This window comes from Myripristis murdjan, chromosome 22, assembly GCF_902150065.1.
Source record: "Myripristis murdjan chromosome 22, fMyrMur1.1, whole genome shotgun sequence".
Classification (NCBI taxonomy): Eukaryota; Metazoa; Chordata; class Actinopteri; order Holocentriformes; family Holocentridae; genus Myripristis; species Myripristis murdjan.
Genome location: NC_044001.1, coordinates 185,001 through 197,500, shown reverse-complemented (window position 1 = coordinate 197,500; position 12,500 = coordinate 185,001). Strand labels below are relative to the sequence as shown.

The window sequence follows — 12,500 nt, the reverse complement described above, 5'->3', positions numbered from 1 at the left end:
CAGCTGGAAGTGGGATTATTGCAGATATTCCACCATCAGCTGGAAGTGGGATTATTGCAAAGTGGAAGCCTTTAGGAACCACAGTGACTCGGCCACCAGGGGGCAGCACCACGTAAAGTCACAGAGCGGGGTCACCGAGCGCCGAGGCTCATAGTGCGGAAAAGAGTCCGACGCTCTGCCACCTCAGTACCTGCAGAGCTCCAGACCTCCTCTGGCATCAACATCAGCACAGAAACTGAGCCGGGAGCTTCATGGCCGAGCGGCCACACGCCAGCCTCACGTCACCGAGCACGACGGCGAGCGGCCGCACGCCGGCCTCACCTCGCCGAGCACGACGCCGAGCACGACGCCAAGCATGACGCCGAGCGGCCGCACGCCAGCCTCACCTCGCCGAGCACGACGCCGAGCGGCCGCACGCCAAGCACGACGCCGAGCGGCGGACGGAGCGTAGTAAAGCACGCTGCCGCCGGACTCTGGAGCGGCAGAAACGTGTTCTGCAGAGCGACCAATCAGGCTCCTCTATGTGTCGGTCTGATGGACGAGTCTGGGTTTGGGGAACGCCAGGAGAACGTTCCCTGCCTCCAGGAGAACGTTCCCTGCCTGGGTTTGGGGAACGCCAGGAGAACGTTCCCCGCCTCCAGGAGAGCGTTCCCCGCCTCCAAGAGAGCGTTCCCCGCCTCCAGGAGAACGTTCCCCGCCTCCAGGAGAACTTTCCTCGCCTCCAGGAGAGCGTTCCCTGCCTCCTCCAGGAGAGCGTTCCCTGCCTCCAGGAGAGCGTTCCCTGCCTCCTCCAGGAGAGCGTTCCCTGCCTCCTCCAGGAGAACGTTCCCTGCCTCCAGGAGAACGTTCCCCGCCTCCAGGAGAACGTTCCCCGCCTCCAGGAGAACGTTCCCTGCCTGGGTTTGGGGAACGCCAGGAGAACGTTCCCTGCCTCCAGGAGAGCGTTCCCTGCCTCCAGGAGAACGTTCCCTGCCTCCAGGAGAACGCTCCCTGCCTCCAGGAGAACGCTCCCTGCCTGGGTTTGGGGAACGCCAGGATAACGTTCCCCGCCTCCAAGAGAGCGTTCCCCGCCTCCAGGAGAGCGTTCCCCGCCTCCAGGAGAGCGTTCCCAGCCTCCAGGAGAGCGTTCCCCGCCTCCAGGAGAGCGTTCCCCGCCTCCAGGAGAACTTTCCCCGCCTCCAGGAGAGCGTTCCCTGCCTCCTCCAGGAGAGCGTTCCCTGCCTCCAGGAGAGCGTTCCCTGCCTCCTCCAGGAGAGCGTTCCCTGCCTCCAGGAGAACGTTCCCCGCCTCCAGGAGAACTTTCCCCGCCTCCAGGAGAGCGTTCCCTGCCTCCTCCAGGAGAGCGTTCCCTGCCTCCAGGAGAACGTTCCCCGCCTCCAGGAGAGCGTTCCCCGCCTCCAAGAGAGCGTTCCCCGCCTCCAGGAGAACGTTCCCCGCCTCCAGGAGAACTTTCCCCGCCTCCAGTAGAGCGTTCCCTGCCTCCTCCAGGAGAGCGTTCCCTGCCTCCAGGAGAGCGTTCCCTGCCTCCTCCAGGAGAGCGTTCCCTGCCTCCTCCAGGAGAGCGTTCCCTGCCTCCTCCAGGAGAACGTTCCCTGCCTCCAGGAGAACGTTCCCCGCCTCCAGGAGAACGTTCCCTGCCTGGGTTTGGGGAACGCCAGGAGAACGTTCCCTGCCTCCAGGAGAGCGTTCCCTGCCTCCAGGAGAACGTTCCCTGCCTCCAGGAGAACGTTCCCTGCCTCCAGGAGAACGCTCCCTGCCTCCAGGAGAACGCTCCCTGCCTGGGTTTGGGGAACGCCAGGATAACGTTCCCCGCCTCCAGGAGAGCGTTCCCCGCCTCCAAGAGAGCGTTCCCCACCTCCAGGAGAACGTTCCCCGCCTCCAGGAGAACTTTCCCCGCCTCCAGGAGAGCGTTCCCTGCCTCCTCCAGGAGAGCGTTCCCTGCCTCCTCCAGGAGAACGTTCCCTGCCTCCAGGAGAACGTTCCCTCCCTCCAGGAGAACGTTCCCCGCCTCCAGGAGAACGTTCCCTGCCTCCAGGAGAACGTTCCCCGCCTCCAGGAGAACGTTCCTTGCCTCCAGGAGAACGTTCCCCGCCTCCAGGAGAACGTTCCCTGCCTCCAGGAGAACGTTCCTTGCCTCCAGGAGAACGTTCCCCGCCTCCAGGAGAACGTTCCCCGCCTCCAGGAGAACGTTCCCCGCCTCCAGGAGAATGTTCCCCGCCTCCAGGTGAACATTCCCTGCCTCCAGGAGAACGTCCCCGCCTCCAGGAGAACGTTCCCTGCCTCCAGGAGAACGTTCCCCGCCTCCAGGAGAACGTTCCCTGCCTCCAGGAGAACGTTCCCCGCCTCCAGGTGAACGTTCCCTGCCTCCAGGAGAACGTTCCCCGCCTCCAGGAGAACGTTCCCCGCCTCCAGGAGAACGTTCCCCGCCTCCAGGAGAACGTTCCCTGCCTCCCTGCCTCCAGGAGGACGTCCCCTCCCACCAGGAGAACGTTCCCTGCCTCCAGGAGAACGTTCCCCGCCTCCAGGAGAACGTTCCCCGCCTCCAGGAGAACGTTCCCCACCTCCAGGAGAACGTTCCCTGCCTCCAGGAGAACGTTCCCTGCCTCCCTGCCTCCAGGAGGACGTCCCCTCCCACCAGGAGAATGTTCCCTGCCTCCAGGAGAACTTTCCCTGCCTCCAGGAGAACGTTCCCCGCCTCCAGGAGAACGTTCCCTGCCTGAGCGCATTGTGCCGACTGTGCAGTTTGCTGGAGGAGGGCTCACGCTGTGGGCTGGTGTTTCTGGGCTCGGCCTCGGCCCCTCAGCTCCACTGAAGGGAAATCTGAACGCTTCAGCTCACCGACACATTTTGGACAATTCTCTGCTTCCAGCTCTGTGGGACCAGTTTGGGGAAGGAAGGCCCTTTCCTGTCCCAGCATGACTGAGCCCCAGTGCACAGAGCAGCTCCATAAAGGCGTGGCCGGCTGAGTTTGGGGTGGAAGAAGTTGAGCGGCCCGCACAGAGCCCCGACCTCAACCCCATCCAACACCTTTGGATCAACTAGAACGCAGACTGGGAGCCGGGCCCTCTGGTCCAACATCAGAGTCTGAGCTCACAAAGGCTCAAAACTCCCACAGACACTCCAACATCTGGCACAAACTCCCACAGACACTCCAACATCTGGCACAAACTCCCACAGACACTCCAACATCTGGCACAAACTCCCACAGACACTCCAACATCTGGCACAAACTCCCACAGACACTCCAACATCTGGCAGAAACTCCCACAGACACTCCAACATCTGGCAGAAAGCCTCCCAGAGGAGTGGAAGCTGATCTCCATATTAAAGCCTCTGGGTTCAGGATGGAGCTCAGAGACGCTCCTGCAGGTGGAGGTGGACCGGGACTGTAGTCCAGAGAGAGTGTGTGTGTGTGTGTGTGTGTGTGTGTGTGTGTGTGTGTGTGAGAGAGAGAGCCTCAGCTGGAAATGTCATTAAAGTCATTTTGGAAACATGGCTGCTGTCTGCTGATAGGCTGGTAATGTTGGTGGCCCCGCCCTCCTCCCTGCTCCACATGATTGGCTGACTGGGACGAAGCAACTGGGGCTGATTCTGATTGGCTCATCTTTCTGGTGACATCATCGAGAAGCTTGTCTGTCTCTGCAGGTCAAAGGTCGAGAGCACATGATCTTTGGTTTGGGACGATCCCTCTGCTAAGGTCACACACACACACACACACACACACACACACACACACACACACACACACACTAACAGGTCTAACAGGTCATCACAGGAAACCTGAAATCTTCTGGTCCCTTTATGCAGACATGGTGTGTGTGTGTGTGTGTGTGTGTGTGTGTTTGTGTGTGTGTGTGTGTGTGTGTGTGTGTGTGTGTGTGTTTGTGTAGTAAAACCCAGACTCTTTATGATGCTTTCACACCATCAGGGGTGACTCTGAAGGTTCTCTCTCTCTCTCTCTCTCTCCCACACACACACCCACACACCCACACCCACACACACACACACACACACACACACACGGGGCTGTTTGCGTTCTCGGAGCTAAATGTTCCGTCTGTGTTTACCTCTCTCTCTCTCTCCTTTACATTCTTTATTCTCTCTCTTCCTTTCATCTGATTGGTCGTGCCTGGACACAAAGAGGAGAGGGAATCCTCTCAGCAAACACACACACACACACACACTTAAGCACACATGCATATATGCACACAGGCGTGCACGTGCGTGTGCATGTGGCAGTGTCAACAGTTCACAGTGAGCCGGTGTTTGTTCTCTCTGCTCGGCTCCTTTCAGCTCCAGAAGAAAACCCACCAAACGTTTAGAGTCCACACGGAGACCAATTCTTTAAATGCAACTTTATTTATTCCTAAAAAACGTTTCAACGAGTCTCCGTCCGCACAGGAACGCAAAACGTGCAAAGCAGGAAGTGACATCACATGGCTGAGTGTGAAAGCGGTGTTGTCATTGTTCGAGCCCCCGGCTGCGGCTGAACGACGACCCGCACGTCTGAACCTGCTGGGCTGTGGCCACGCCAGCGCCGCGTCACGCTGCTTCACGCCAGCGCCGCGTCACGCTGCTTCACGCCAGCGCCGCGTCACGCCAGCGCCGCGTCACGCCGCCGCTTCACGCCAGGTGGACAGGAACGCTCACGTCCTTTGGACGGTGGAGACAGAGCTGCAGCACTGAGCTCAGGGAGGAGGCAAACCGCCTTCAGGCTGTGACACACGGCGCCGTGGGTCATGTGACACGCGGCGGCGTGAGTCATGTGACACGCGGCGGCGTGAGTCATGTGACACGCGGCGGCGGGGGTCACGTGTGGCGGCGGGGGTCAGGTGACGCGGCGGCAGACGGCGTGCCGACGGGCTGAGCTGGCAGCTCTTCGGTCTGAGAAAATGAAACTGTCGACTGGAGCTGCTGCCAAACAGAAGCCACACAATGTGTCTGTCTGCCTGTCTGTCTCTCAGCCTGTCTGTCTGCCTGTCTGTCTCTCAGCCTGTCTGTCTCTCAGCCTGTCTGTCTGCCTGTCTGTCTCTCAGCCTGTCTGTCTCTCAGCCTGTCTGTCTGCCTGTCTGTCTCTCAGCCTGTCTGTCTGCCTGTCTGTCTCTCAGCCTGTCTGTCTCTCAGCCTGTCTGCTGGCCCACTGCCAAAACACACACACACACACACACACACACACACACACACACATCATGTACATCATATACATAGCACATTAGACACAGCACATAACACATGTAATATAAGACATAACACACACACACACACACACACACACACACCTTATAAGGCGTGGCCTGCTGAGGCTGACCTCAGGTCAGCTGCTGCTCGGACAGTTTGGCCGGCTCAGCTGTTCATAAAACACACAGATTAATAATCTGTGTGCGGGACGAGGCGCTGCTCGTCAGGCTCAGGACCTTCAACACGACCTGACATCATGTGTGCCGGTCGTCGTGGCAACCGCATGGCAAATGATGTAAATGTGCTCTAAGATACGATAAGATATATGAGAACACATTTACATGTAATTTACATTTTAGCTGAACATCTGAACATCCACTGAGCCCGGGCTCCCGGTCAGCAGGACGACAGCAGCCGGGAGGTCAGAGGTCAGAGGTCAGAGGTCGGGCTGGGTTAGGGTCAGGCGGTGCAGTCGACCAGCAGATGAAAATATCATCGTCCAAAGTGCCCGGTGGAAAATATGACACATGATTAAAGGTGCAGTCGGCTGTCTGTCTGTCTCCCACACACACACAAGCTGCTGTCTCCAGATTGGTTGAGGCTCAACACTCAGCTAAAAGCTTCAGCCAATCAGCAGTCAGGATTCTACATAATGAGCCTCGTTTTGTAGCAAGAAACCAAAATGATTTGTGTTTTTTTAAATGAACTAACGTTTCTGATTACTTTGAGCTGCACGGTGAGCTGCTCTGAACCAACTGTTTCTGCTGCTCCTGCTCAGGGCTCAGGGCTCAGGGGTCAGGGGTCAGGGCTCAGGGGTCAGGGCTCAGGGCTCAGGGGTCAAAACTTTTGACCTTCATCAACACCCAAAAACCTGGTGAGGAAATCCAAACTGCCAAAAACCTGCTGTGTCACTGTCTCCGAGCCCCAGAGCCCAGTCGGGCCGGGACACGTCGGAAAAACAACAGACCTACTGTCTGTTCTGGGCAACTTCCTAGTGCTGGACTTTACATGAGGACACTGAAGGCAACACGAGGGCTGTTTCAGGCGGTAAAAGTCTCGGGTCGTGTCCCGGTCCGCGCTCTAACCGCGCCGGCGAGCGTTCTCACCGTTCGGCTAAACGGAACCCTGTGGATGATGCGTTCATGTTCCGTCTCCAGAACCTGCATGAAGCTGCGAGCCTCGTGGTTCTGGTGTAAAAACACTACAGAACATCTGGCCTGCAGTTCCTCTGCTGGGCCGGAACCTGAGAATATCAGCGGCCATATTGGCTGAACAAAAAAACAAACAAACAAACAAACAAACAAAACAAAACAAAACCCTTTTTTTTAAAAAAAAAGAAAAGCCATCACAGTAACTGCAGCAGTGAGTTCAGCGCCGGCTCTTATCTTTGTACCTTCACATCCAGCATTCAAAGCCAGTGGGCTGACCTGTGATAGGCTCGCAGCGCCTGAAGCTCCGCCTCCAGACGCCGTCTGTCCTCCACGGCGCCGTCTCTCTCGCTCTGAAGCCTCAGCAGCTCTTCCTGAAAACACAACAACATCCTCACATCAGCAACGGCAGGAGGTCAAAGGTCATGCAGGTCAGGTTCTGTCACTGCGCGGGGCCCCCAGCAGGAGGGCCAGCAGCGCCACAGCCCAATTTAATCATCAGACCCTAACCTTCAATCACTGTTAACCTTTTTTTGCAGATTGTTGTATTTTTAATTTCTTACTAATTTGCTCCTCACTTTTCTCGCTGCATGTTTTTGGATAAATCCAGGAACTGTCCCGAACCTGTGACCCTCCAGTGACGGGACGGCCTGTCTCTGTGGTGTGAGTGTGTGTGTGCATGAAACCAGATGGAGAGAACAGGACCGCCTCTGTCAGGTTTGACCCCCACCCCACCCCCCCCACCCCCACCCCCACCCCCAACCACCCCCTTTATGCTAATTAGATCCCTCAAGGTCTCTGAGTCAAAGTGGGACATCAAAAGAGAGTCAATATGTGTTTTCTCCAGCGGGGCCGGAGGAGACACCGAACGCACTTCAAAGAGCCGGCGCCTTTAATCAGAATCATTTCCAAATTAGCCTCGGTAAGCAGGACAGACGCCGCGCTGACCTTTAGCGTGACGAGTGAAGGTCGCCGGGGAGGAGCCCACCTGACCTTTAACATGAGGAGTTAAAGGACCAGTTCATCCCAAAATGGAAAATTCTGCATTTTCCCCGTCTGTTGAAGAGACATTGAAGTTGGCAGGACAGCGAATGCACCGCGGTGCCCCTGAAGCTCCACCCTCACAAACCCCCGACAGATCTGTGTTGTTCCAGATCGACAAAAAAGAAGTGACAGGAACATTTCCCCAAACAGCTCGTGCCCTTGGTTCCTCTGGGTTCCACCTCTGGGTTCCACCTCTGGGTTCCACCGCTGTGTTAAGGAGCTGAATGAGGAGAACACACAGATCCTCCCTGAAAGGAGAGGAGAACATTGGGATCATTTGTGGACCAGCAGCTGTCAACTCAAGTTTATTCTCTAGAGGATCTTCTTGACCCAAATCAGAACTAGAAAAGCTTCCATTGGTTACACAGAGGCATAACGTCCAATCAGATGCTTGGATTCCACCAAATTTAACAGGAAACTCCGTCACGGGCCGAGGAAGACGTGCCAAACTTTTCACAGCCCTTGGCCAAAGGGGGCATGACAGAGGGTGTGGCCTATCACAAAAAGGTCATAATGTCAAAACAGATTCTCGAGTCGCCACAAAACTGTGAGCAGGTGAGTCAGAACACCTGAGGTCCAGCAGGGCCGGTCCGGTCCAGCAGGGCCGGTCCAGCAGAGCCGGTCCAGCAGGGCCGGTCCAGCAGGGCCGGTCCAGCAGGGCCGGTCCAGCAGGGCCGGTCCGGTCCAGCAGGGCCGGTCCAGCAGAGCCGGTCCAGCAGAGCCGGTCCAGCAGGGCCGGTCCAGCAGAGCCGGTCCAGCAGGGCCGGTCCGGTCCAGCCGGTCCGGTCCAGCAGGGCCGGTCCAGCAGGGCCGGTCCGGTCCAGCAGGGCCGGTCCAGCAGAGCCGGTCCAGCAGAGCCGGTCCAGCAGGGCCGGTCCAGCAGAGCCGGTCCAGCAGGGCCGGTCCGGTCCAGCCGGTCCGGTCCAGCAGGGCCGGGCTGCACTGGAGGACAAAAAAATGATTCCTGTGGCCCAAATAAGGCCAGAGAGGAGCGCTGGCAGAAAGCTGCTCCCCTCCATTTTGTTTCTGTGTTCAGGCCTCAACCTGTCCTGCAGGATCCCTGCACCTCACCTCACATCACCTCACATCACCTCACCTGACCTCACCTGACCTCACCTGACCTCACCTCACATCACCTCACCTGACCTCACCTGACCTCACCTGACCTCACCGCACCTCACCTCACCTCACCTCACCTCACCTGACCTCACCTGACCTCACGTGACCTCACCTGACCTCACCTCACCTGACCTCACCTGACCTCACCTGACCTCACCTGACCTCACGTGACCTCACCTCACCTCACCTGACCTCACCTCACCTCACCTCACCTCACCTGACCTCACCTCACATCACGTCAGGATCCAGTGAAGTCACTGCAGCTGATGTGATGTCAGGCCTGTGTGGGACAGACTGGTGTTTTGGTTCCAGCAGCCAATAAGCAGCGAGCATCAGAATCTCCCTCAGAGGGGGGCGGAGCTGCTGTGGATTATTAATCTGGGATTTTGTGTCTGATATTCAGGGTCAGATTTAAAGGGTTAACAGACGCATCACCTGAGGCCAACAGGAGGAAAGGTGATGTGGAGCTGAGACTCTGAGCAGAACCTGGTCCAGAGCAGGTGATGTTCGCAGCATCTGTTACCATGGCGATGAAGCCGGGTCAAAGGAGAGCCGCCTTCGTGACACGACAAACTGTTGAGACTCAACACACCTGGCCAGGTAAGACCACCTTGTCCAGCCCTCTGGCCACCTGTTTATTCTGTGGAGCTGAGAGGCCCCGCCTCCTGCCGCCAGATATCATGAGGAAACGCCAGAATGAAAACAAGACTCCTATTCAGATGAATGAGAGGGCCAATTAATTAATTAATTAAGCACTGAGCAGACAGTGGGAAATCTGTTCGTGGCATCAGATCTGCTGGTAACCATGGCAACCTGACAGTAACAACAACAAGCGGCTCCATAATATCAATCAATTAATCTCCCTCTGCGCCAGCTCATAAAAGAGGAAGACGTAATCATCTTCAGACTCAAACGTGTGACCTCCGGCCGCCCTGCGCCGACCTCCAGCTGACCTTTGACCTCCGGCTGCTCTGAATGTAAAGGTCTGGGCGGGTTTCAGCTCGTCCCGCCGGCTCGGCTCGCGGCGCCGGCGGCTAATTTAACGACAGCTGTTCGTGTTTCTGTTGAAAATGAGAAACCCTCCAGGCTCTAATCCCCAGAGCCCCGTCCTAATTAAGGGGCTTTATGGAAAAACCGAGTGCTACATTAATAACAAAATTTAATATATTTCTTAATAAGATAACAGACGAAGACGAAGCCTGCGAGATGAAGGGAGAGAGAGCAGTTTTATAAAGCTCCTGCTGGACGCTGACGCTCCTCCCGCCTCAAACAGAACAAAAAAAAAAAAAAAACACCCTTCAAAAATTGTGCGACATCATGCAGCTTCACTCTGCCAGCAGCACAATCTGACCAATGTGATCTGAGAGGCTTCATCATCATCATCATCATCATCATCATCATCTTCATCATCATCATCATCATCATGGCCGTGTGGCTGAGCTTTGTTCAAACCCCCAGAACTTTATTATAAATTCTACTTTTCTACAAACATGAGCTGCTGACTTCCAGGGAAACGTGTCTGAAGTGATGCAGAAGACATGCAGATCTGCTCTATGTGATGTGATTCTGCAGCGTCTCTGAGCCGCCGGGTGCCGGCACACCTTAAGGACTTCAGGATTCCTTCTGATTTCTGTTACTGACAACGTTAAGGCAAACTAAAACTGAAAACCTCATTCACTCACTTTAATATTTGTTTAATACATTATTTAACTTCAATTGGTGCAAAACATTTTTCCCGTGGAAACTATCAGCAAAAACTGCTGAGGAAGAAAATATTTTCCTTAAAATACTTCGAACAACCGGATGTTGGATGTGACATCAGAAGCAGCACATTTCCCTCATATTTTCCCTTAAATTAATGTTAAGAAAAAGAAAAGAGAAGTCACCTCCAGAGCCTCTCCACATGTTCTTAATGTTCTGTGAGTGTGTGTGTGTGTGTGTCTGTGTGTGTGAGTGAGTGTGTGTGTGTGTCTGTGTGTGTGTGTGTGTGTGTGTGTCTGTGTGTGTGTGTGTGTGTGTGTGTGTGTGTGTGTGTGTGTTGCTGGATGCCCAGATATGTTGGTTTGACTGTGAAACTTGAACTCTTCTCCCAGAAATCAGAGCAAACTAAAGCAGAGGATCTCCTGAAGCTTCCATCATCAACCAAACCTGCACGTTCTCATCTGAATGTCCAAGAGCAACACACACACACACACACACACACACACACACACACACACACACACACAAACAGGTCAAACTGGTTTAAACTGGTTTAAACTGGTCAAACTGGTTTAGACCTGTTTACCTGGTCTGAACCGTGTCAGTCCAGGTAAACTGGTTCCTCCACAGGAATTGATGGTCTGAAGCCCTCCAGCTCTTCTTCTGTGGTGTTTCTGTGCCACAGTGTGTTTGTACCCAGCAGGTCGCAGGTTTAAGTCCCTGCCCTTTGAGCAAGGCAGCGGACAGCAGGGGGCGCTGCAGCCCTGCTCTCCTCCCAGCACAACAATATAATATTTTAATATTTAATAGTTTTCATGGCCCAATACACACTGACAACAACTCTGTCCCATCTGCATCCTGACAACACTCACACACACACACACACACACACACACACACACACACACACACACAGTGTCCCGGCGACCCTGTTTGAATAACAAGTTGTTGGCAAACACTCTGCAGCGTCGCCGCGGCAGGTTGGCATGGCGATGGACCAGACATCCCATAATCTACATTCAACACAGGAGGCTGGCCAGTTAATATGCAAGGCTGGGTGTGTGTGTGTGTGTGTGTGTGTGTGTGTGTGTGTGTGTACCTTGTCAGCTCTCTGCTGAACCAGATCCTGCTCCAACTGCTTACTCTGAGAGAGAGAGAGAGAGAGAAAGGGAGGGAGAGAGAGAGAGAGAGAGAGGGAGAGAGAGAGACTTAACGTACTGGCAAGTACACACACACACACACACACACACACACACACACACACACACACACCTTGAGGAATATTCAGATGCTGAAAGCCATTCAACAGAATAAATGTTGAGCAGAACTGAACAGAGTAGATGTGCAGGGATCGAACCACAGAACCAGAATGAATAGAACTGATCAGCTGGACGACTTCACTGTGTGTGTGTGTGTGTGTGTGTGTGTGTGTGTGTGTGTGTGTGAGGGGGGTATGTGGGGGGGGCTATAAGTCATTGTGACAGTACAAAGAAAGACTGTTTGGTCTGGAACACACACACTGTTTTTCTAGACTGGATGACCAACAGTGAGAGAGTGTGTGTGTGTGTGTGTGTGTGTGTGTGTGTGTGTGTGTGTGTGTGAAAGAGTGTGTGTGTGTGTGTGTGTTTGGGCTGGGTTGTGAAGGTGTTATTTTTGTCTGCAGAGAAAGAGGAAACGGCGTGGTGTGTGTGTGTGTGTGTGTGTGTGTGTGTGTGTGTGTGTGTGTGTGTGTGGTGGAAGGAATGCTGAATGTCCTGGAATGTCCACATGGTGGTTTGTGTTTGTACAGCCTGTCCACTGCTCTGTATGTGTGTGTGTGTGTGTGTGTGTGTGTATGTGTGTGTGTGTGTGTGTGTGTGTATGTGCACGTGTGTGTGTGTGTGTGTGTGTGTGTGTGTGTGTGTGTGTGTGTGTGTGAGTGTGTGTGTGTGAGTGTGTGTGTGTGACACAGAGCATTATGCTAATTGATTTACAGGTGAGCTTCCTCTCATTCAGCTCTGCAGTTTGAGCTGAAACTAACAGGATATGGGAATCGAACCTGTGACCTTTGACCTGAGGAGCCTAATCACCTCCAGAAGGAGCGTTTAATAACCTGTAATAACCTGTAATAACCTGTCATAATGTGTAATTACCTGCCGTGCAGCCTGACGGGCTGGAAGCTGCAGCTGTAATAAGAGGAATATGAGAGAGGGAGAGGCGGTGGGGCGAGCGAGGTAGACGCTGAATGGGGAAGCTGAGGGAGCCGTGCAGCCGGCTTCTCTCTCCCCCGGCTTTCTAATATTTCCCAGAAGTCTCGGCTGCGGCAGAGAC

General features: G+C 54.8%; 1 protein-coding gene across 2 annotated transcripts in view; it reads right to left on the bottom strand.

Annotated features, from left to right (window-relative positions):
• The window catches only part of mipol1 (mirror-image polydactyly 1), a 59,223-nt gene that overhangs the window by 9,526 nt on the left and 37,197 nt on the right, over positions 1 to 12,500 (bottom strand). For both annotated transcript variants that reach the window (XM_030044961.1, XM_030044960.1), the window contains exons 11-12: positions 11,290 to 11,334; positions 6,606 to 6,700 (exon numbers count right to left, since the gene is read on the bottom strand). In XM_030044961.1, the coding sequence (XP_029900821.1) occupies positions 6,606 to 6,700; positions 11,290 to 11,334 (140 nt within the window). The remainder of the gene's footprint in view (positions 1 to 6,605; positions 6,701 to 11,289; positions 11,335 to 12,500) is intronic.